General features: G+C 46.9%; 1 protein-coding gene across 1 annotated transcript in view; it reads left to right on the top strand.

Moving 5' to 3' along the window:
* The window catches only part of kdm4b (lysine (K)-specific demethylase 4B), a 48439-nt gene that overhangs the window by 10895 nt on the left and 15592 nt on the right, over nucleotides 1-21952 (top strand). Inside the window, 9 exon segments of the mRNA XM_079739954.1 lie at nucleotides 2-297; nucleotides 1464-1639; nucleotides 3625-3739; nucleotides 4665-4858; nucleotides 9625-9674; nucleotides 12769-12872; nucleotides 15757-15894; nucleotides 20396-20592; nucleotides 21121-21392. Coding sequence (XP_079596080.1) covers nucleotides 2-297; nucleotides 1464-1639; nucleotides 3625-3739; nucleotides 4665-4858; nucleotides 9625-9674; nucleotides 12769-12872; nucleotides 15757-15894; nucleotides 20396-20592; nucleotides 21121-21392 — 1542 coding nt within the window.

The raw sequence follows: 21952 nt of genomic DNA, 5'->3' as shown, positions 1-21952 counted from the left end.
CATTCAGCACTCCTCCCAGCCCGGCTAGAGAACACGACAGATGCACCCCCTGACCTGGCGTCCCCACCCAGTGCCGCTCCCGTCTCGACGTCAACCCAGTCCACCGCCTCAAATTCGGCCGGAGAACCGGGTTCCGTTCCCGAGCTGCCACCGCCTCCGCCACAGCCGCCCGCCAGCGCCCAGAACCCCAGCTGTAAGATCATGACCTTTCGACCCACCATGGAGGAGTTCAAGGACTTCAGGAAATACGTTGCGTACATGGAGACCCAGGGAGCCCATCGCGCCGGCCTGGCCAAGGTAGAGTGCCCCCCCCCACCCCCCCCAACATTTTCGTGAACAAAAATGTTGGTGGGGTACAGTAAAAGACAGGGGGTCTGGGTTCCCCCCCCCCCCCCCCCCCCCCCCCCCCCCCCGTAAAAAAAAATTGAATTTAATAGATTTGATTTCCTGTACTCTGGTGCATTTTGGGGATGGCCACTACCATTTACCTACTATTCATTCAGATTCATAGCCTACATCCTGACTTGCAGGGCCTGGACAAGCTTACACTGCATATACAGACCTACTTTATGGCCATTCCACCACCATTTCTATTTGACACATTGTTGTTATTCTGATATTGAGACAAGTCATGATCACTGTCCTATACCGTCCATTTTTGTGAGTCTCAATGTCTACTTCAAATGCAGTTAGAAATATGGGACAGTTGCTTCATTTTGTTTATATGCCACAGGCCGAAAGACTAAATTAATATGTAAGTTACTTGCTCCTTTTAAGTATAACATTGCTTGGGGAGTCCAATTCCTCCACTGAAAAGGGTGGAAAGTGCTTACAACTCTCTGCTAGTTAGCGATCTATCTCTTCTCTACATGTAGTTGTGTTGCGCGAATGCTGCTGAGGGAGGTAGCCTATTTGATTGATTCGCTGAATTGTCCAATCATGTCGTGATAACAAAAAAGAAAAGCGATACCATTGGCCTGGGGCGCACACTGGTGCGACCCGAGGGCGAATTTTCTTGCGCCAATGAAAAGCTGTCTCTGCTTGATAGACAGCAAAAAGTTAGCGAGCTTACATTGACTTCAACGTGGCCGGCGCCCCTGACTTGGAGGAGGGCTTTCAGACGCATTTAAATGGTTGCTGGCAGTGACAAGTATATCGGACAATTAAACGAGGATAAACGTTATGTATTTTTGTTGATTTATTTCGTATTGATAATAGTTGATTAATAGTTGGCATATATATTCAAGTGAATATTTCACGGAGGGGCGGCGCCCTAGCACCCTCTATTGACCCACCGCCACTGCTGCTACTACTACTACTACAGAATAACTTGGGTACAACCACTACACCACACAAACCTTTTACCGTCTTGCTTTGACGCCACATATCTAATGCAAATACCCAAAATGCTAATCATCTCTCCTCTGTCCTCTCTCCCCTCCCTCCCCCTCTCTATCTCTCAGGTGATCCCACCTGAGGGCTGGAAGCCACGTAAGTGTTACGACACCATCGAGGACATGGTGATCCCTGCCCCCATCATGCAGGTGGTGACGGGCCAGTCGGGCCTCTTCACCCAGTACAACATCCAGAAGAAGTCCATGACGGTCGGCGAGTACCGCAAGCTGGCCAACAGCAACAAGTGAGCGGGGGGTGGGGTGGCTCTCGGGTGTAGTGTCACCGCTTTACCAGCAGGGGGCAGCAGAATTGTCCTCTTGAGTCGCTTGAATGGAAATCTCCTGTTATAGCGATTTAAACAGTGTTGGGCAAGTTACTTTTAATTAGTAACTTAGTTACAGTTACTAGTTACTTCTTTCAAAAGTAACTCAGTTACTTTAAGTTACTCGTTACTTTCAAGGGTGCTAGTTACTAGGGAAAGTAACTTTTTTTTTTTCTGAATTATCTTCTGAATTATTTGATCATTGTACCCAGTATCACTACGATGAAGCAGTGGATCAACAAAACACAACATACAGTATGTTTTGAAACTTTTGATAGGCATATTTATTGTAGCTATTGAAACAGGTACAAAGTATAGTTTTGGCAGTGCAAAAATTAAACTGTGCCTCCGACCATTTAGCAACTGTAGGACTCAATAATAGTGCAAAACTGATACAATAGATGTTTACAATGTAAACACAGTGAGGTTTATCCGTTCTTTATAACCTTAACTCAAAACAGCTAAACTCCACCAACTGGAGACCTCATCATCAATAATGATGGGCAAACTCAAAAGTATTTTCAGCCTCACAAAGAGAAACTAAATAAATTAAAAGTACTTTCAGCCTCACAAACATAGTTAATGTTTAACAAAAATAATATTTCCTCCACTCTGGCCATTTAGATAAATAAAACAACTGATGAAATCAATTATGGTGGATAAAATGCTTTAGTAGTCTATGTTAGTATGTCTTTGTCTATATCAGTCTTTGTCCATACATCTCCATTATTTGTTTAGCTGTGTCTGGGTTATTGACTTTGCAACAGGCTTTGTAAAATCAAGCTTTCATTATTTGGCTGGAGTGGCTTCTCCTTTAGCGTCGGCGGAGCTGACGTTAGCAACAGCATCACCTGTGTTACCTTCAGGGTCTTTTTCAACTAGCTTGGTAGATGCGTGTTGTTTCTGAAGGTGCTTCATCAGATTAGAATTGCTAGTTTTTGATGTGGCTAGAGTTTTCGAACCTCCACATAGATCACAGGTCACCAAAATATTCCTTATGTCTTTTACCGTCAGAAAGGAAAAATAATGTGCATATTTCCATGAGAAATACAACGCCTTGACTGTCGTCGACTGCCGCCATTGTTTTAATTCATTTACTTGCGCGTCGCTGCGTCACATGACTCACGTCCGCTTCACGTCCACCACGGAAACTGTAGTCCTGGGTTATGCACGTGAAGTAACGAGTAACGAGCCTGTTTAAATCGCAGTAACGATAAACGCGTTACTGATTTTGACAAAGTAATTAGTTACAGTGCTCGTTACCGCAAAAGTAACGTAGTTACTGTAACGCGTTACTTAATAACGCGTTAGTCCCAACACTGGATTTAAATAGGGTCATTTAGCAAAATTGGTGCCGAGAATATTACACGTGCACAGTTGCTATAAGTTTATTTACTGCCACACCTATTGCAAACTGTATTGAAGGGTTGGAGAAGGCTGAAACCGTTCCTCCAAACTCATTAATTAACTTGTTCATTAACAGCTTTGATGTTTTAACAATATCCATAAGCGTTCTGAAGTCACTAAAAAAGGATATTGATTGTATTCTGGGACCCTAAAGGGGACGTATTACACCGCTAGGTGTCAGTGATTAGCCTTACAAGCCGTTTCGTAAAAATCTGCCCCATATGACATCACTAGTGGGCGTGTCCACCTAGATCTCTGCTGGATAGATGAGCAACGTTTACTTCAGTCCACTGGGTAGGCTGGTAGATTGATCTATCCAGCACAGATCTAGGTAGGCACGCCCACTAGTGATGTCATATGGGGCAGATTTTCAAAGCGACAAGAATTTTAGAACTTGTTCCTTTGTCTCCCTCTATTGGCCACATGTAACCCTTCCAACTTCAAAACAACTCCCCATATAAAGATCCATTGCATGACAAAGGGTCTGTGTATGTGTTTAGGTACTGCACACCACGCCACAAGGACTTTGATGACCTGGAGAGGAAGTACTGGAAGAACTTGACCTTTGTGTCGCCCATATACGGCGCAGACGTCAGCGGTTCCATCTATGATCCGGTAAGAACCGCTCGTTTGAGTTTTTCGCCTTCCGATAACTTCTGAATATCTCTGTATAATGGAGAAAAATCTACTTTATCAATCAACTTGACCAATCAATAATAGAGAAAAATATTCAGTGAAATATATTTCAGAAAAACATTTGAATCACACATTGACATTGGGATGACATCTTGCTCACGGAAGCCTACCCTTGGGTGAACCCACATGGGGACTTCTGGGAGTCAAACAGCCTAAATACCACACTAGGCTGTTCTTCCGGCGCGGCCCCACCAAGCGAGGGGCCTAAAGCGTGGCAACGCGCATCGACGCCCCGCAATCTCTCTAGTGGCTGCTGGTGGGGACTCACCATTTTGTCGATGAAAGTGCTTAAAACCAGGGAATTAAACTCCATCACGAGTCCATAGGACCCGCCGGCACCCACTGAATATGGATTGTCCAATCGCGTTGCCGACGGTGCACTGCAAGACCTGCTCGTTTGCATCCAGTGAACTGAAGTTAAACTTTTGTCCCCCCCCCCCTCCATGCCCCCGCCCCTATCACCCGCCCGCACGTGAGCCTTCCCACAATCCCTTGCCCCGTGCAAGCACACAGGCAATACAAAGTGAACGGGTGCCATGCTCTGTCGTTGGGTCCGAGCCGTTAGGCTGACCATCTGGTCCAACTGGCCTGCTCTCTATAATGTCCACCCCACCGGGCGTGTCCCCTCGTGTCCCCATTGGGCTGCTGTTCTTACCCCCCCTCCCAACAGTGTCTCCCCCAACTTATGTTTTGTTTTGATCATGCTGTTGGCTGTGCCAGCTCTTTCTGTTTCAAGACTGTTTTCTAGATTGTTTTATGGATTGTAAGGCGACCTTGGCTGTCACAAAAGGCACCTTGGAATAATGCGTAGGGGTATTGTTAACTGTGTTGGTTGGTCCCCTAGGGTGTGGAGGAGTGGAACATCGGGCATCTCAACACCCTGCTGGACATGGTGGAGCAGGAGTGTGGCATCGTGATCGAGGGGGTGAACACCCCCTACATGTACTTTGGCATGTGGAAGACCACCTTCGCCTGGCACACGGAGGACATGGACCTCTACAGCATCAACTACCTGCACTTCGGGCAGTCCAAGTCCTGGTGAGTACTCCAAGCAACCTATGGTGCTTTTACTACATTTCACTAGGGGCCGAGAGCCATCAGCATAGCATGTAAATTGTGTCTTACACAAATCCCCAGTGCTGCAAAGCCTGGTTTCCGAAAAAGCACCTGGAGTGATGGCTATCAGAAAAGCATCAGAAAACCATTTTTTTAGATCGGGATTTCTTTGGTAAAACGTAGGGATTGCATCTTTGCAGGAAAAAACAAATTAATATAGTTTTCTGCGATTGCAGCATAAGATGATTCGAATTTAGTGTCGACATTTAGTTATTTTGCAGACACTTTTGTCCAATGCAAGTCACAAAACCACACAGTGCATCCTTAACCGGGGTGGTCCTGCAAGGAATCCAACCCCTAACCCAAGTGTAATGCCTGGCGTCACCAGTTAAAATACAAAGGGTTCCAGGCCTTCTCTTTGGAGGTTGTTTCTCACAGCTCTCTTTGGTTACCACTACTCTTATCTCTGCAAGTTGGTTTGTGGTTATACACACAGTTGGCAAACAGGAACTAAATGTATGCAGAGAGTTTCATTTCTCAGGGTTGGCATGTGTATGTGTGTGTCTGTGGGTATGTCCCCGTCTTCATGATTCTCTAAAGAAAAGGGCACAGTGTCCTGTTTTATATCCGCCTCTCGTGCTTGATAGACGGGGGTCTCTCCCCCCGCAGACCTCAGCTCATCTTACTCTGTGCAGCCGTTTGTGAGATTAACACACACACACACACACACACACACACACACACACACACACACACACACACACACACACACACACACACACTGCGTGTGCTGTTAGGACTCCAGACATCCCTTGGAGGCTTAAGTTTCAAGCTCTGAGGACCAAACTTTCTAAAAGTGGTTATTTTTAGATTTGGTTTCGGATTAGCTTGGTTTGTGGTTAGTTTTAATGTTTATTCATTGGTTGAATTTGGTGTTCTTTATAAAGTTGGTTTTATTTTAAAACATAAACAACATTATGGGTTGTTTAGTATTTCTGACAAGGGTGTCTGTTCAGGAACTCCTTTAAGATCAACTGGTTAAAGGTGTAATCTATGTGCAGTATTCCGGTTGTCCACCAGGGGCCACTACATACACATGGAACGTCACATACCCATTCACTATAAAATTATTTATATTTTCTTCCCACAAACTCAATTTAATAACTAAAGTAATGGCATAGCATCAAGTGAGGTACCTGCAGTGACCCTAGATGCTATTTAACGATATGAACCTTTAATTAATTCCAATCTGGTTATCTGATTGATTACTATGTGGGTTTATTTCTGGTAAGAGGCTGGTGTGTTTTGGTAATGACCTTATTTGTGGGCTGATTGCTTATTGGTTATCAAGCAGCAGTAGTGTTCCAGTTTTTCCTTTTTTTGTCACATTCAGCTAAACTGTTTTTGCATATCTGTAACTTGGTGATCATGTGTCACGGTCATAGGTGGTAATACGATCAATCGATCACTGAATAGATGGATGGATGAATGAATGGAAGAATGCCCTCAGCGGGTGTATGAACTGTTCAGGATGGATTGATATATGTTTCACAGCCATATCATTATTGTAAACAATGATACTTATATTATCACTTTTCTATACTCTACCATAAGCACTGCCAGAAACAATGGTTACTTTTGACAAGCTCAGCCGTTGTTGCACTAATTGATCGCCAGTTAGTAGAGACCATAATGGGAGAGAATAGAGAGCCATTCTTAGCTCCTACAGCATTAAAGGGATATGCAGAGAAATCCCCCAATTTGGGGTAATTTAATCCCAAATCCATCATTTTGCATATGGAACGGGAGTTCACTGGGTTAGCAATTTATCTCCGTTAGCCACTTCCATTCACTTGCAGAGTAACAGTAGCCTAGCTTTTGTTCATGTGAGGGGAATTAACTCTTAATTACTTTTCAAAGATTTCCCATACGTTCAGAATAGTTGCTTATTCAAAACTTGTGCCACTAACTATACAAAAAGATTGTGGTTTGCATTTGAAATCTTTTGAAAGTAATTAAAAGTGTTTTTCCCCTCACATGAACAGAAGCTAGGCTACCATAACTCCCCAAGTCAATGAATAAAGACGTTGACGCAAAGCCAATGCTTACCCACGCACAATGATGAATTTAAATTTAAATTACTTCTGGATAAAGTCTGGGTAAGGCAATCGCTAATTTAGAGATGATCTGCGTATCCAAGTCTGGCAGCCTTAAGGTTTCCACACGTGGACAAAATACGTTTAAAGTTGCTGATAAATCTGTGACGGTCCTCTAGTACATAACTTTTTACTAGCGGGAGCTTGTCAAACTGGTTGAGCTTCAACAGGTTAGCAGGCCAAACAGGTTATGAACATATCTATACATATAAATATAGATATACAGATATAGGACGATTTTAAGGCCAGATGTTACTCTGGCCATTTTGAGGATAGCAAAGCCGAACCGTGACTCATCTAAAGTGTTAAACCCTTACTCATATGGTTGAACAGTCCCATCCATTCCATCCTGCTACTGTGGTCTAACACGAACCCACAGACAGGCTGTCCGACACACATGCACATGCTGTTATCATTCCACTAGTCACGCTACAGGCTGCCTTTGCTGTTCTCTGTGGATGGGTACCGTTCACATTTCAACTGGTTCCGGTACCTTGAATTCGGTACCGGGAACCAATGGGACCCTTTTCGGTACTTTCCTTTCTGTAATAAAAGTCAAGACTTGTCAATTTCTACCTTATTTATGTAGAAGATTTTAAACGACACCACACAAAATAATGCCCCTCCCTACAACCTTCTCCCCTCTCCAACCTACTTCCAATACCCTGTCAGTCCACAGCGTAGCGTGAGAACGCTGTCTTGTGTCCCTGAAGAAGTACATGTGACTTCCTTCCCTAGAGCTCGGGGTCGACTTCATAGTAAGGTTTTGAGTGCTAAGCTACTGTCAAAAAAGATCAGTCATCTCCGACAACAACTTCTCTCTATAGCTTATTTGTTACCTGACGACGTTGATGAGGCGTGTATGCCTCAGTTTCATCAAGTACTGAGGGTTAATCCCTCTTACGTGTTTATGAAACGTAAGATTATGAAACCCGGTACGACTTTTACATGTACTTTGAGTCTGACCGGGTGTTGTCTCCAGAAGGATATGTTTTACTGGCTAGCTTTGAATGAAACTATTGCAGTGAGCGTTGACTGCTTTCAGTTCTAGTGAAAACAACCACAGGATGACTTCCCCATTCTCTGTTTTACCGCACCCATTGAACCAGCAGCAACAAAGCACACGCGCTCTCTCTTTCTTGTGCTCTATCCTCTGTCTGGCCCACTCTCTCAGCCACAAGATGTGCTCGGAGCCATTCAGGTACCGACATTTGGCGGCAATTGATGCAACTTGAAGAGGTACTCTGTAGTACCAACGAAATATGACCAGTCCCTTTTTTAAACTGGTTCAGATGTAAGGAGTTGCTGCTCTTCAGGCCCCTGGTTTTAGTTGTCTCTGAACCTTAAGCACAGTCTAGCTTTACTGCCCCCTGAGGTAGAGTAGGCAGGGAAATAATGTGACTCAGACCACATACACACACCATCGGCCCTTTTCCATCTGTCTGGAATCAACGCACCACGAGGTGCAGAGAAGCTTCTTGCATTATGTCCAGAAGTGGTTCGTCAGTCAAATGATTATCTGTATTGTTAAAAAAATTTAAACACACAGAAATCCCCAGCTCTTCTTCCCTCTTAAAAGCTTAAATGACAGTTACCACTGCAATGGTGTCAGATGAACAATTTCACATCCGTAAACTCTTAACCACAGTTCTCTAGTCTGCTCACTATGGCAGCTTGCCAACAGTGAGACAGAAAACTGCAGAACAGGGTTGACCTTATCGCCACTGTGATGAATGGGTCCTGCTGCACAAAGCTGCCACGGTACATTTCAGGCAAATCCTGTGTTGTTTTAGAGTTGGCCTGTAGGGGGTGCTGTGGTACCGTAGCTTAGGGGGAGGGTTATGTTTCCCAAACCTAAACCTTTTACCTCCCTATCTCTCTCTGTCTTTCTCTCACTGTCGGTGTAAATCTTTGTCATTGTTTTTCTCCCTAGCCCATTGTTTAATGTCTCTGACTATATGTTTTGTCTCATTCCATTGATCTTCTTCGCTGGCTTCATCGATACAAACGCTAGCAGATTTTCAGGCATCTAGGGCTGTGTTATAAAAAGCAGATGGACTCCATCGGTGTGATGGTTGGTGACAAATCTCCCAAGTCTTTATTTTATTGGCTAAACACTTAAATCCTAGGGTTTCCATATTGGGCAGTGTGTAAACCAATCTAGCAATCGGGTTATTTGTGGTTGAACGTGTTGTGTCCCTTAAAACGGACATGGGAACAACATATTGACTTTTAGATGGTCGGAAGAAGAAGGATGTTCGTTTGTGTTTTTGTTTCACCTTGTCTATTTGGCAGGCGGTAGAAGTACAAATGCCTTCGGATGCATCAGCATTTTATAGCTATGGAGGAGTTTTCATGTCAGATTTCATGCCAAGTTATTAAAACACAACATCCCAAATGTATTTTCTCTCGCATTGACAGTCGACTTTTCTAGTTGTCACCCAATTTGTTGGAAGAGGAAGATGTATAGAAGAGGCTTTGGATGAAATTGTCTTGTTAATGACTAAATTGGTGATGATAAATTACTAGATGGCCTATGGGTTAATTTGAAATACATATTTATACTATTCTCTTTTCCCTACCTGTCCACAGGTATGCAATCCCACCTGAGCATGGCAAGAGATTGGAGAGGCTGGCACAAGGTGAGTCTACCTGCAGCACGCACTCCGCTATGACCTACCCCTCCGCCTCGATGGGGGTTTTAAATAAAACCCCCTGGTTTGTCCTTGTTGTGCCGTGTGTCTGTGATCATTGTCCAGCGTGTAACCTCTGTGTGGTTTATAATCCAGTTTACACAGCGAAATGGACACTCCTCAGAGGATCAGAGGAACGCACATACACAATCTTGTTGCTTTGATACGCCGGTGTGTGTGTGTGTGTTGACTTTTTAATAATTGAAATATATATATATATAAACTAAGGTCAGTGTTGGAGGGAAAAAGGAGAGTAATGAATGTACTTTGAAACTCTGGGACCGTTAGCAGGCTAGCATGCTACCATGTTAGCATGGTTGTGTGTTAGCATAACTGCAGGCTGGGTCCACTGTCCTCGTACCTTCTTGCTTCTTCTCTATACATGCATATGCAGACATTTGCAGCAGATTTCTACTGAATGTCAAAATCTGGATGTAAGCAGACACCAGATGGAGGCAGACATTGATGATCCCCCAACTTGAAGGAAAAGATGCGTGGCAAGATAATAATTGTGATATTTTCTCAATAAGGAATCTGAAAGCAATAGTGCTTTGCATAGCAATCGCACAAATAAGGCATTAAGTCGGGTGTTCAACAGTAACGGTAAATAAAGGTCAAAAGGGAATGGGAATCATTAATCTTGTCAAAACTATAAACCCTGAGACTGGACAGAATTGCAATGTTAATTGGTAGAATTTATCAATTTAGTTATTTTCAAGTAAACAAGCCAATAGTTTGAGAATTTCAAATCAACCAGCATTTGTAGCCAGTCATGTTCCCTAAGTGGTTTGGTGTTTAAACACAACCTAACGGATTGAAAATGTCCAAACATGGAATCTCTCGTCTGCTCAAAATGTTAAACTGCCATTTTAGGTCAAATGCAGTCCCCTCCTTCAACCACGACCGTGTCTACCCAAACAGGGGATGACTAAAGCATTCAAGTAAACACGCAGACGGCCTGATAGCTCACCGACCACGTAGGCAGTGCGCCTTGTAACAAGCTATGTTCGATCACCACCTGTGGTACTATGCTACATGCCAGTTTCTTTACTCCCCTGTCCAAAAAAGTATGATTATTTCCTTTTTTTGCTATTCAGTCACAGCAAAGCCTCGTCCATCCCCACTCCAGACGGCAGCTACAGCAGTCCCCCAGCCCACCACTCATCTGTTTTGCAAGCACCCTCTCACCCGTTCAAACGTCTGCGTTACCAACGTCTGCGTCACCACCGCCTGACCGCCCAGTGTGATCAGCACTGAAGGACGGCTCAGCACCCCCCAGCCTAAAGGGTCCGGGTTCGAACCCAGAACCTTTAAGGCTGGGGATCAAGCTTCCTAACATTATCCTGCACCCTTGTGATTTAATAGAAAATAAGCAAGGGTTGGGACGGGTTGGATGAGAGGTTTAGGCGCAGCACAGGTGTAGGTGAGATGGTGTCTGGGGTTTTTATATTTTTTTCCAACCCAAAGGGCAGACTGAAGGCTCTAACTTAATATTAGCCCACAGAGAGGCAGCTGAGCCAGCTGCATTTTAATGGGGATTAATAACCCAGCGATGTCTGCACATAATTCACCTTTTATCAGCCCCAGCAAGCAGGCAGGCAGCCAGAGTGGCAGGGCGCGTGTGGATGTGTGTGTGTCCTTTTGTAGCTGGGAGCAGACACTGGAACAATGGTGTGTAAGTAGAATGATAAAATAGACCGCTATTATAATGTCATTTGTGTCTGAGTTTAACTGGGAGAGCGCTCTGATGGAGCCCCTAGCCAACCCAACCCCCCCCCCCCCCCCCCAACTGTGGAGGCGAGAAGAGAAAGGAAGATGGATACATATATTTTTTACAAAAAACCTTCATTATTTACCATAGTTAGTTCATCGTTAAGTTCCATTATTAATCATGTGCTTGCTTGATGGGCCCCAGGTGAAACCAAAAAGGCCTTTTAGCAGGCGGCTTGGCTGTTGTTGGTAAGCCTCCACCAATGGAACCAGCTGGACTCCAGAGCAGCCATATTTGTAGTCCTATAATAAAGGACAGGAGAAGGAAAACAGAAACCCCACAACAGTGATGCTCTCATTTTGTGATAATGGAGAAAAGAGTTTGGATCGCCTCGTGATGTCTACACGGAACAGCCCTGAACATCCCGTTGACTTTGAAACAAGCACATCACTCTGTGTGTGTCTTCTGGACCTCTTCTCGAGGTGAGGTCCAGGGCTCCCTTGTAAAAGAGATTTTAATATCTCAATGGGACTTCGCCTGGTTAAATAAAGGATAAATAAATAAATGGCAACCGTCACTTCCTGGCTAAGTAAGTGCTTCATACCTGTGTCCTCCTCTGCACCACCAACAAAAGAACTGTAGAGGTTGGGCCGGTGACGTAGCCCCAGCCATTTGAACCGAGGGAGAACGCTATTCTCCGGGCCAATGACGTCAATGGTCTCTTAGGATACTGTAGAGTGACGGTTTCCATTGACCATTGGCGACCCTAGCGTTCAGCACGGCTTGAGCAGGAAGGGTTGTGGGTAAATGGAAATGATAATCATAATTATGGGTTGTCTAAAGTGAAGCCCCCCTGGTGTGTGTTGGCACCGGCCGACCAGAAACATATGGCACACACCGAGGAAGCTTTTAAGTGTGTGTGTGTGTGTGTGTGTGTGTGTGTGTGTGTGTCAAAACATAACAGAAAAATTGCAACAGTGGCGTCTGCCTCCATTTCCTCATTTAATTACCCGCCTCTTAAATGTCAATGTTGTTGGTCATCTTCATTTTACACGCATTGTGATTCTCATTACGTTATTTATTGAGACGTTTTCTGGTTTCCAACGGCATCCAAAGCGGCTGCTATCAAAGTGAATTATTTTCAGATGTGTCTCCCAGATTGGGAAACAAACAAAATTTTAACCAATAACCTTTCAGCTGCTGGTCAAAACAAACCGACCCGGTCCCATGTTCCCGCCTGCTCCCCACGTTCCTTCCTATTCCTCTTTGCTAGCCCGTAGGACTCGGTGGAGGTGCTTGGTGTAACGTTCGCCCGTTTGTCTCTCCCTGAAGGCTTCTTCCCGGGCAGCTCTCAGGGCTGCGACGTCTTCCTGAGACACAAGATGACCCTCATCTCCCCGTCCATCCTCAAGAAGTACAGCATCCCCTTCGACAGGGTGAGTCCCTCCTCGCCGCCGCCACCTCGACCACATCCACCACCTCCAGCACCACCTCCAGCACCACCTCCAGCACTACATCCACCACTACCTCCACCACTACATCCACCACCACCTCCAGCACCACCTCCACATCCACGACCTCCAGCACCAACACCACCTCCAGCACCACCTCCAGCAATACCTCCACATCCACTACCTCCACCTCCAGCAATACCTCCAGCACCACCTCCACCACTACCTCCAGCACCACCTCCAGCACTACATCCACCGCTACCTCCAGCACCACCTCCAGCACTACATCCACCACTACCTCCAGCACCACCTCCAGCACCACCTCCAGCACTACATCCACCACTACCTCCAGCACCACCTCCAGCACTACATCCACCACTACCTCCAGCACCACCTCCAGCACCACCTCCAGCACTACATCCACCACTACCTCCAGCACCACCTCCAGCACTACATCCACCACTACCTCCAGCACTACATCCACCACTACCTCCAGCACCACCTCCAGCACTACATCCACCACTACCTCCAGCACCACCTCCAGCACTACATCCACCACTACCTCCAGCACCACCTCCAGCACCACCTCCACCACTACCTCCAGCACCACCTCCAGCACTACATCCACCACTACCTCCAGCACCACCTCCAGCACTACATCCACCACTACCTCCAGCACCACCTCCAGCACTACATCCACCACTACCTCCAGCACCACCTCCAGCACTACATCCACCACCACCTCCAGCACTACATCCACCACCACCTCCAGCACTACATCCACCACCACCTCCAGCACTACATCCACCACCACCTCCAGCACTACATCCACCACCACCTCCAGCACTACATCCAGCACCAAATCCACTACCACTAATGCTGCACTACAGGTTTTCAGATACCGCTGCAAGACTGCCTTCTCTAAAGAATACATTTTAAGTAACTTTATAGTGAACCTTGTCTATTAATATTTCAGGTATTACTAGACCCCATTTCTTATATTCCAAATCTGGTTAAAGAAAAGGCATCAGTATTCTGTGTCATGCCTAAAGGTCCGGCCACACTGAACGCGTTACGCTCGTTAGAGGCGTAGAAAATCGGCATTTTTACATAGGGAACCATTGGTTTAGGCGCGTAGATGCGTTACACGCGCTAAAGCAGCACGTTAGGCACGTTAGACGCGTTTTACGCACCTAAATAACGGGCCCAATGCGCCCAAAACACCTACGCGCCCAACACACCTACAAACTTTTTTTACGCTCCTATGTGTGACGCTTAGCCGCGATAGCCAATCAGCGTTGAGCTTGACCCGACGTCACTGGCAGAGAGACGGAGGACAGGCGCTCCGCAGCTCCGCAGCTGATATGGAGTTGTAGTTGTAGTTGGTGTCCTGACGGGAGATCCTGGCACAAACCCGGGCTAGCAGGTCATCGAACATGGCCCCAGTCATCCGAAAATACCTCTGGAACCGGCCGTCATCCAGGCGGAGTTCCTGGAGGAGGTGGTGAAACTCACCCAGCTGTGAGCGCCTACGGAGGATGTCATGCACCCAAACACGACGGCGTTTGGGTTTCCTACTCTCCTCGAACTCCCGCAACAAATACAGCGCAGCGATGGTGGTGATCTCAGCCGTGTTTGTGGAGCAAAAGAAAAGTAGCGGGGGAAATTAAGTTTTGGGCAAGCTCATCTAGCTGCGTGGGCGCGTAAGGCGCATTGAACCATTTTTGTGACACACAATGATCAAGCGGCAGGTTAGGCGCGTTTCGCGGTCAGTGTGGCCGTACCTTAAGGTTTAGTACTAGTAGTAAATGACTGTAGCAACCACCATGCACACAGAACCACCATGCCGGGTCTATGAGTCAGGGTACTGATTTCATTACCAACCAACCCTGTCTACCGAGGGCATGAACGGAAGACCCTACCATTAATGTATACATTTTTTTAAACGCATGTTTTCTTGTATCAGAATAGCCTCTTATTAACAAGAAACGCGACTCCTTGGCATACATTTTCAGGAGATCTTGTTCCGGTGAGGTATTTTCTGTTTTGTGTTCCCGGCGAAAAGTAAAAGGAAGACTAAAAAAATCCCAGAGCCTCCTGGGGTTCTGCGATAACGAGGGAGAATAAGCGGAAATAAGTACAGGAGCACAAAAAGTTTTCTTGGTTTAAACTCGGAACGGTGCAACCCCAGTTAACCCACCCACCTCCCCCCCCCCAGTGCTCTCCCTTGGGGTGTCATTATCACAGCGAACATGTTCCTGCACCTGCCTGCAGACGCCTCCTACACCACGAGACGGCGGGGAGCTGAGATTGTCACCTCCTTGGTTTTATCTGGGATCGCTGGGAGGGAAAGTGGAGCAGGGGTTCGGCACTCGGCGCACTGCGACGATCGCTGTCTTTTATTGTGGTCGTTGATATTTTTCCCACTTTTGTTTCTTGGATTGGGTCCGGATACACGCAAGGGTGTCGCTGTGTTTCATTAGACGACGTGGAGCGGTGCAGTCGAGCCCGCGACCCAATCGGAAATTGACTTTAACGCTATGTCGCGCGGCTGTCAATAGTGTTGTAAACGATGGCATGAAAAGGACGCTCCGGTAGCAACCTTTACGTTGGTGTGATTCAACACCCACGGAATCACAGACTCCTGCCGGCCCGTTGCTTATCTTCTAGTTTATATTCCGCTTCTTCGCTAGGACCACCCACGCCTTCTGGGAGGTGTTGATCCGTCGTATCGACCAATCTGTGGTCTGTGTTGCTTAGCTAAATGTCATAAATATATAACCCCTCTCCCCTCCTCAGAACACCCAGAATGACTGTTATGATTGTATAGCATGTTTAAACTGGCAGTTTCCCCTCCCTCCTCCTCCAGATCACCCAGAATGAGGGAGAGTTCATGATCACCTTCCCCTACGGCTACCACGCCGGATTCAACCACGGCTTCAACTGCGCCGAGTCCACCAACTTCGCCACGCTACGCTGGGTAGACTACGGCAAGATGGCCACCCAGGTGAGGCATTTAAATCCCCGACAGATGGGAAGACATTCAGATAAAGGAAGTATTGGCTCTTCAGCTTTTACAAACTAAGCTTTCATTTTCAGTCCCTCGCTCTCCCTCTTTTTCTGTCTCCCCCCCACCCCCTCTCCCTCTCTGGTACCCATGTTCAACTTAATTGAATGTCTTCCACTTGTTTTCTGCTTGGCTGCATGTCTGATTTATTTGGTGCCATACTGGAGAAATCCCGCCGCGCGCCACACACACGAACAGGGCTGCTGCTGCTGCCCTCCTAGTTTGTTCAGCATGAGCAACTGTCTATTAGAAAGGAGTTTGGTTACCACCAGCTTCCTGTCAACTTCTCTCAGAAACCTCTCGCTTTTTTTCTCGCTTTCTTTTCTCTACTGTGTGTGTGTGTGTGTGTGTGTGCTTCTTGTGGGTGTCCGATAGAGATGGATTGGGTCAGTCTGGTCAACTCTGTCTTGCTGCTGTGGGTCCACAAATTGACAGCCCCAAGCAGAACACACACACATGCATGCACACACGAACACAAAGGTCCTGTCCCCAGTGGTATCTAATCTGATAGTGAACAATGGGTTCCTTTATGGAGTCTGTCACTGTTTCAAGTGTGTGGGTGTGTGTCCATTCCCACCTCAAATATCTTTAATATCCTTGGAGGTTATGCTAGTTGACTTGTGGTTGGTGAACTATTAACTCCAGTTGAACACAAGTGACCCAGTATTGCCATTTCTTTGACAACCCCTTTTTTCCCAGAAGATGGAAGATGTGTTACATGAAATTACTATGGGGGTTTGGATTTGGAATTAGTTTGTGTTGATGGCAAAAAAATATTAGTATTTGGATGCTTTTGGATGCTCACAAACTTCTCAAAAATTAAGAAATGACTGTTGATGTTGATTTGAATCAAAGCGAGGCTAGGTAAGCTGCCTGATACCTTTACACACTCAGTTCACCAGACATTGGTCTACAACAGTGGTTCTCAACTGATCTGGCCTTGGGACCCACATTTTTCATGGTCATTATGTCGCGACCCATTTTTATTAAAACCTAGCAAATTTATTTCTCTAAAACAATCACACATACACAATTGTAATCATGTTTTTTTACTTAAAAAACAAAACCTTTTTCATCCCTGCATACAGAGCTCTCTAGCAATGAGAAACTGATCAATCAATACTGCGTGCTGCTGATTTAGGTGAATATGAAAAAGATGAACATCATAACTGATCACACAAATATAATCTTCAAGTTGGCTTAGTAAACGGATTGTTTTTACTCAACAAGTGTTCAGTGAAGCTTTTCAGATAGTTGGGGATGTGCTTTTTTCCTGTCTCCTGTGCTTTGTTTCAAAGTCTGGGGTGATGGTTGACAGAGCTACTCTCAGATCATGTTCAGCGTCCAACCTGTTCCTCTGCTTGGACTTGAGCTGGACCAAAGTTGAGAAGCCACTTTCGCAGAGATAGGTAGTGCTGAACTTAGTAATTAAAGTGATATATAGGCCGACACATAGGAATCATAAGTCAAAACGGGCTACATTTGGCTGAATTATAAAAGGTATAAGTGGTCATTTGAAGAGCCGTTTGGGAGCCGAAAGAGCCGGCTCTTGTTGGTGAGCTGATCCAAATTATCCGGCTCACTAAAAATAACCTAAAATCTCATCTCTAATCAGATGGCCTAATCACTGGTACTATTTTTAGCTATTTTATTTTTTCTCCTACACTCCGCGACCCATTCAAAATGAGTCCGCGACCCACTTTTGGGTCGCGACCCACCAGTTGAGAAACGCTGGTCTACAACATCTAGGTGGACATCTTGTTGCTGTCCTGTCTTTGATTTGGACACGTATGTGAAAGGGCTCTGAAACCAAGTTGCTGTCATGACTCCTGGATGTGTCGGTTATGTGCAGCAGTTTCCAGATCATTTAGGCCTTGAGGCACATAGTTAGTAGTAGTAGTAGTAGTAGTTAAAATGTCACATGCTTTTAAAAAGCTGTGTACAAAAGTTAGTTCCTGGTGGTTATTTTTCCATTTATTCAGAAGAAAGTAGGATTTATTAAGCATAAAAGCTACACAGTTCCTATTTGTTTGATCAGGCCTGTTAGCGGTTAGCTCAGTTGTTCCTGTTAGTTTGATCAGGCCTGTTAGCAGTTAGCTCAGTTGTTCCTGTTAGTTTGAGCAGGCCTGTTAGCGGTTAGCTCAGTTGTTCCTGTTAGTTTGAGCAGGCCTGTTAGCGGTTAGCTCAGTTGTTCCTGTTAGTTTGAGCAGGCCTGTTAGCAGTTAGCTCAGTTGTTCCTGTTAGTTTGAGCAGGCCTGTTAGCAGTTAGCTCAGTTGTTCCTGTTAGTTTGATCAGGCCTGTTAGCAGTTAGCTCAGTTGTTCCTGTTAGTTTGAGCAGGCCTGTTAGCAGTTAGCTCAGTTGTTCCTGTTAGTTTGAGCAGGCCTGTTAGCAGTTAGCTCAGTTGTTCCTGTTAGTTTGAGCAGGCCTGTTAGCAGTTAGCTCAGTTGTTCCTGTTAGTTTGAGCAGGCCTGTTAGCAGTTAGCTCAGTTGTTCCTGTTAGTTTGAGCAGGCCTGTTAGCAGTTAGCTCAGTTGTTCCTGTTAGTTTGAGCAGGCCTGTTAGCGGTTAGCTCCGTGGGTCCTGTTAGTGTGATCAGGCCTGTTAGCAGTTAGCTCAGTTGTTCCTGTTAGTTTGAGCAGGCCTGTTAGCAGTTAGCTCAGTTGTTCCTGTTAGTTTGAGCAGGCCTGTTAGCAGTTAGCTCAGTTGTTCCTGTTAGTTTGAGCAGGCCTGTTAGCAGTTAGCTCAGTTGTTCCTGTTAGTTTGAGCAGGCCTGTTAGCAGTTAGCTCAGTTGTTCCTGTTAGTTTGAGCAGCCCTGTTAGCGGTTAGCTCCGTGGGTCCTGTTAGTGTGATCAGGCCTGTTAGCAGTTAGCTCAGTTGTTCCTGTTAGTTTGAGCAGGCCTGTTAGCAGTTAGCTCAGTTGTTCCTGTTAGTTTGAGCAGGCCTGTTAGCAGTTAGCTCAGTTGTTCCTGTTAGTTTGAGCAGGCCTGTTAGCGGTTAGCTCCGTGGGTCCTGTTAGTGTGATCAGGCCTGTTAGCAGTTAGCTCAGTTGTTCCTGTTAGTTTGAGCAGGCCTGTTAGCAGTTAGCTCAGTTGTTCCTGTTAGTTTGAGCAGGCCTGTTAGCAGTTAGCTCAGTTGTTCCTGTTAGTTTGAGCAGGCCTGTTAGCGGTTAGCTCCGTGGTTCCTGTTAGTGTGATCAGGCCTCTTGGCATTAGGCTTCATTAGGAGCTGTGCTATACTTCAGGCCTCATTGGGCTGCCTGGCTCCAGAGGCCTCTGTTTGCTGGGCCTTTGTCTGCTTCGATTAATGTGTTTTCCTCCCCTTTCCCTGCAAAGCTTATGAAGTTTATATCCCATAATAACAAAGCGCAAGTCTCCCGCACCCCTCGAGGATGGCAAACATCTCCATAACCACTTAATAGTTTCATAAAGAAGCGGATCAGATGGGCTTCGGTGGGGTAATGAAAAAAGCATGCGTGTGTGTGTGTGTGTGTGTGTGTGTGTGCGTGTGCGTGTGCGTGTGCGTGTGCGTGTGCGTGTGCGTGTGCGTGTGCGTGTGCGTGTGCGTGCGCGTGTGCGTGCGTGCGTGCGTGCTACAAGGCAGGCTAGCATCAATGCAGGGCGGTGTCACATCCATTTCCTCCTACTCTTCTCACTCTTATATTGAAAGCCACCATAACCTAGCATCCCACTACCCTCTCACGCTTCTCTCTGTCTGTGTGTGTGTGTGTGTGTGTGGAGTGGCGTGGGCTGGCCAGATGAAATGTACCACGGAGATTAGTCTTCTAGCGACGTGTAGGGAGGCAACAACCTCTCTCTCTCCTTCCCTTCCCCTATGTCCCATTCCCTGTGCTCTCGCTCTCTCTCCCCCTCTCCTCCCCCACCCTCGCCGGGCCCGGGAGCCGAAGAATGTTCCCAGTAATTGAACATACGGCGCAACGCGGGCGGATAAAACTGCTCGGATGTAATGCAGGGAGTGTGTGTGTGTGTGTGTGTGTGTGTGTGTCTGTCCCCCATGTACACTAGCTCTTCCTCAAGCCGTATGCATGGGACACTTGTTGACCCATGCTCTCTACGACGGTGCGGGTTCGAAACCACAACAGTCTCTCCCTCATGTCTCAAGCCTGGAAACACTGAGAAGGAACGCACAAGAGGGAGCCCTCCTTCCAGGCCCACTCTAGGGCCTTGAGAAGGCAGAAGGGATGCTATTCTGTGTCCCTTTCTCAAGGGCCTTGACTTGACTTCAAGGGCCTTGAAACCTTGAGAAGGACCTTGAGAGGGCTACTGGATCCTGGGCTGTCTTACATTAAGGGCCCGTGGAGCCGTCGGAGACTGTACCCGTTATTTATGGGCTGTGGGAATGAAGTGGCCCGGACACGACTGACACTCATCCTCCTCCTCCTCCTCCTCCTCTTCCTCCTCCTCCTCCCCTCCCCCCCACAGTGCTCGTGCCGTAAGGACATGGTGAAGATCTCCATGGACGTGTTCGTGCGCTGCCTGCAGCCCGAGCGCTACGAGCTTTGGAAGCAGGGCAAGGACACCACGGTGCTGGACCACCTGAAGCCCACCGAGGTGGACAGCGCCCAGCTAGAGCAGTGGAGGCAGCGCCGCGTCGCCCACCGCGCCAACCTGCTGCGGAGGTGAGCCGGGCACGGGGTCAGGGGTCACTGTGAGGGCCCAGAGTAGGCCGACGACGGTGAAGGGGTTCCGTTCCTAGGCGGGCCAAAAGGCTGGGTTGGTGTTGCTCTAAAAGTGACACCAGAGTGACCTAATCACCAATGAGGTTTAGAGCGGTTTGGTCCAGATTTTTTTCTTTTTAATTAGGAATTAAAACGCTTGACGATGGTGGAAACATTCAAGCTATACCCTGAACTTTTTAAATGTTTTATTTGTATTTAACTGATTGATTCAGTTTTTTTTTTATAACTCTGATTGTTCTCCGCCTCCCAGAAGTGAGTCTTCTTGGACGGAGAAAACTCCTTAGTCCCTTGATGTAAAACCACCCATACTCACTCATTTCATTTTCTCCTGCTCCTCTTCCTCCTCCTCCTCCCTCCTCTCCTCCTCCCTCCTCCTCCTCCTCCTCACCCCCTCGCCTCTTCCCTCCTCCTCCTCACCTCCTCCCTCCTCCTTCTCGCCTCCTCCCTCCTCCTCCTCCTCCTCCCCAGGGCCCTGCTGAGGAAGAGCCAGTTCCGCCGGCTGAAGGTGGGCGAGGTGAAGGTGCTGACGGAGGAGGGCGTGGAGCTGGACACGGAGGAGTACCAGCGGCAGGTGGAGGAGCACGAGGCCCAGCGCCGGCAGCTCCGCGACGAGAGGCTGGCCCGGGAGGCCATGATGGCCCTGGTGGCCCTGGAGCAGGAGGAGCAGGAGGAGAAGGAGGAGGCCGCCAGGAGGGCCGCCGCCTCCCTGCTGGCGGCACCGGGAGACGAGAAGGAGGAAGGTGAGGGGAGGCTTCGTCTCGAAAGGCGGGGGGCTTCGACGGGCCCCGCACAAAGTACAGGACCCTGGTTGAAATGAAAGATTTATTTCTTATTTATTGAACAGGGATTCAGGTGCTATTTTAATCACGTTGATAAAGGATAGTTTGAACTGTGAAAGTGCTTTTGAATGATGCATCGTCTACCATGCGAGCCAATGGCTGCCTCGATGCGACGCATGTCTTTGCTCTGGAGTTGTTCCTATGATCTACTGCGTTCTTTTACATTTCGTGTTTAAAGAAGACATATTACACCACCAGGTGTGAGTGTGATTAGCAGTTTCAAGCCGTTTAGAAAATCGGCCTCTTCTGACATCACATGTGGCCGTGTGATCTATCCAGCATGCACCTAGATGTACGCTGGATAGATCAGTCTACCAGCCTACCCAGTGGACTGTAGCAAATGTTGCTCATCTATACGATACAAATCTAGGTGGACACGCCCACTTGTGATTTCAGAAGAGGCCGATTTTCAAAACAGCTTGTAAAGGTGTCACACTCTAATCAGACGGAAAAAAGTCGGA

The sequence above is a fragment of the Pollachius pollachius genome, assembly GCF_949987615.1.
Source record: "Pollachius pollachius genome assembly, chromosome: 7".
Taxonomy (NCBI): domain Eukaryota; kingdom Metazoa; phylum Chordata; class Actinopteri; order Gadiformes; family Gadidae; genus Pollachius; species Pollachius pollachius.
The sequence above is the reverse complement of the archived record's forward strand: the minus strand, read 5'-3'. Positions and strand labels throughout refer to the sequence as shown.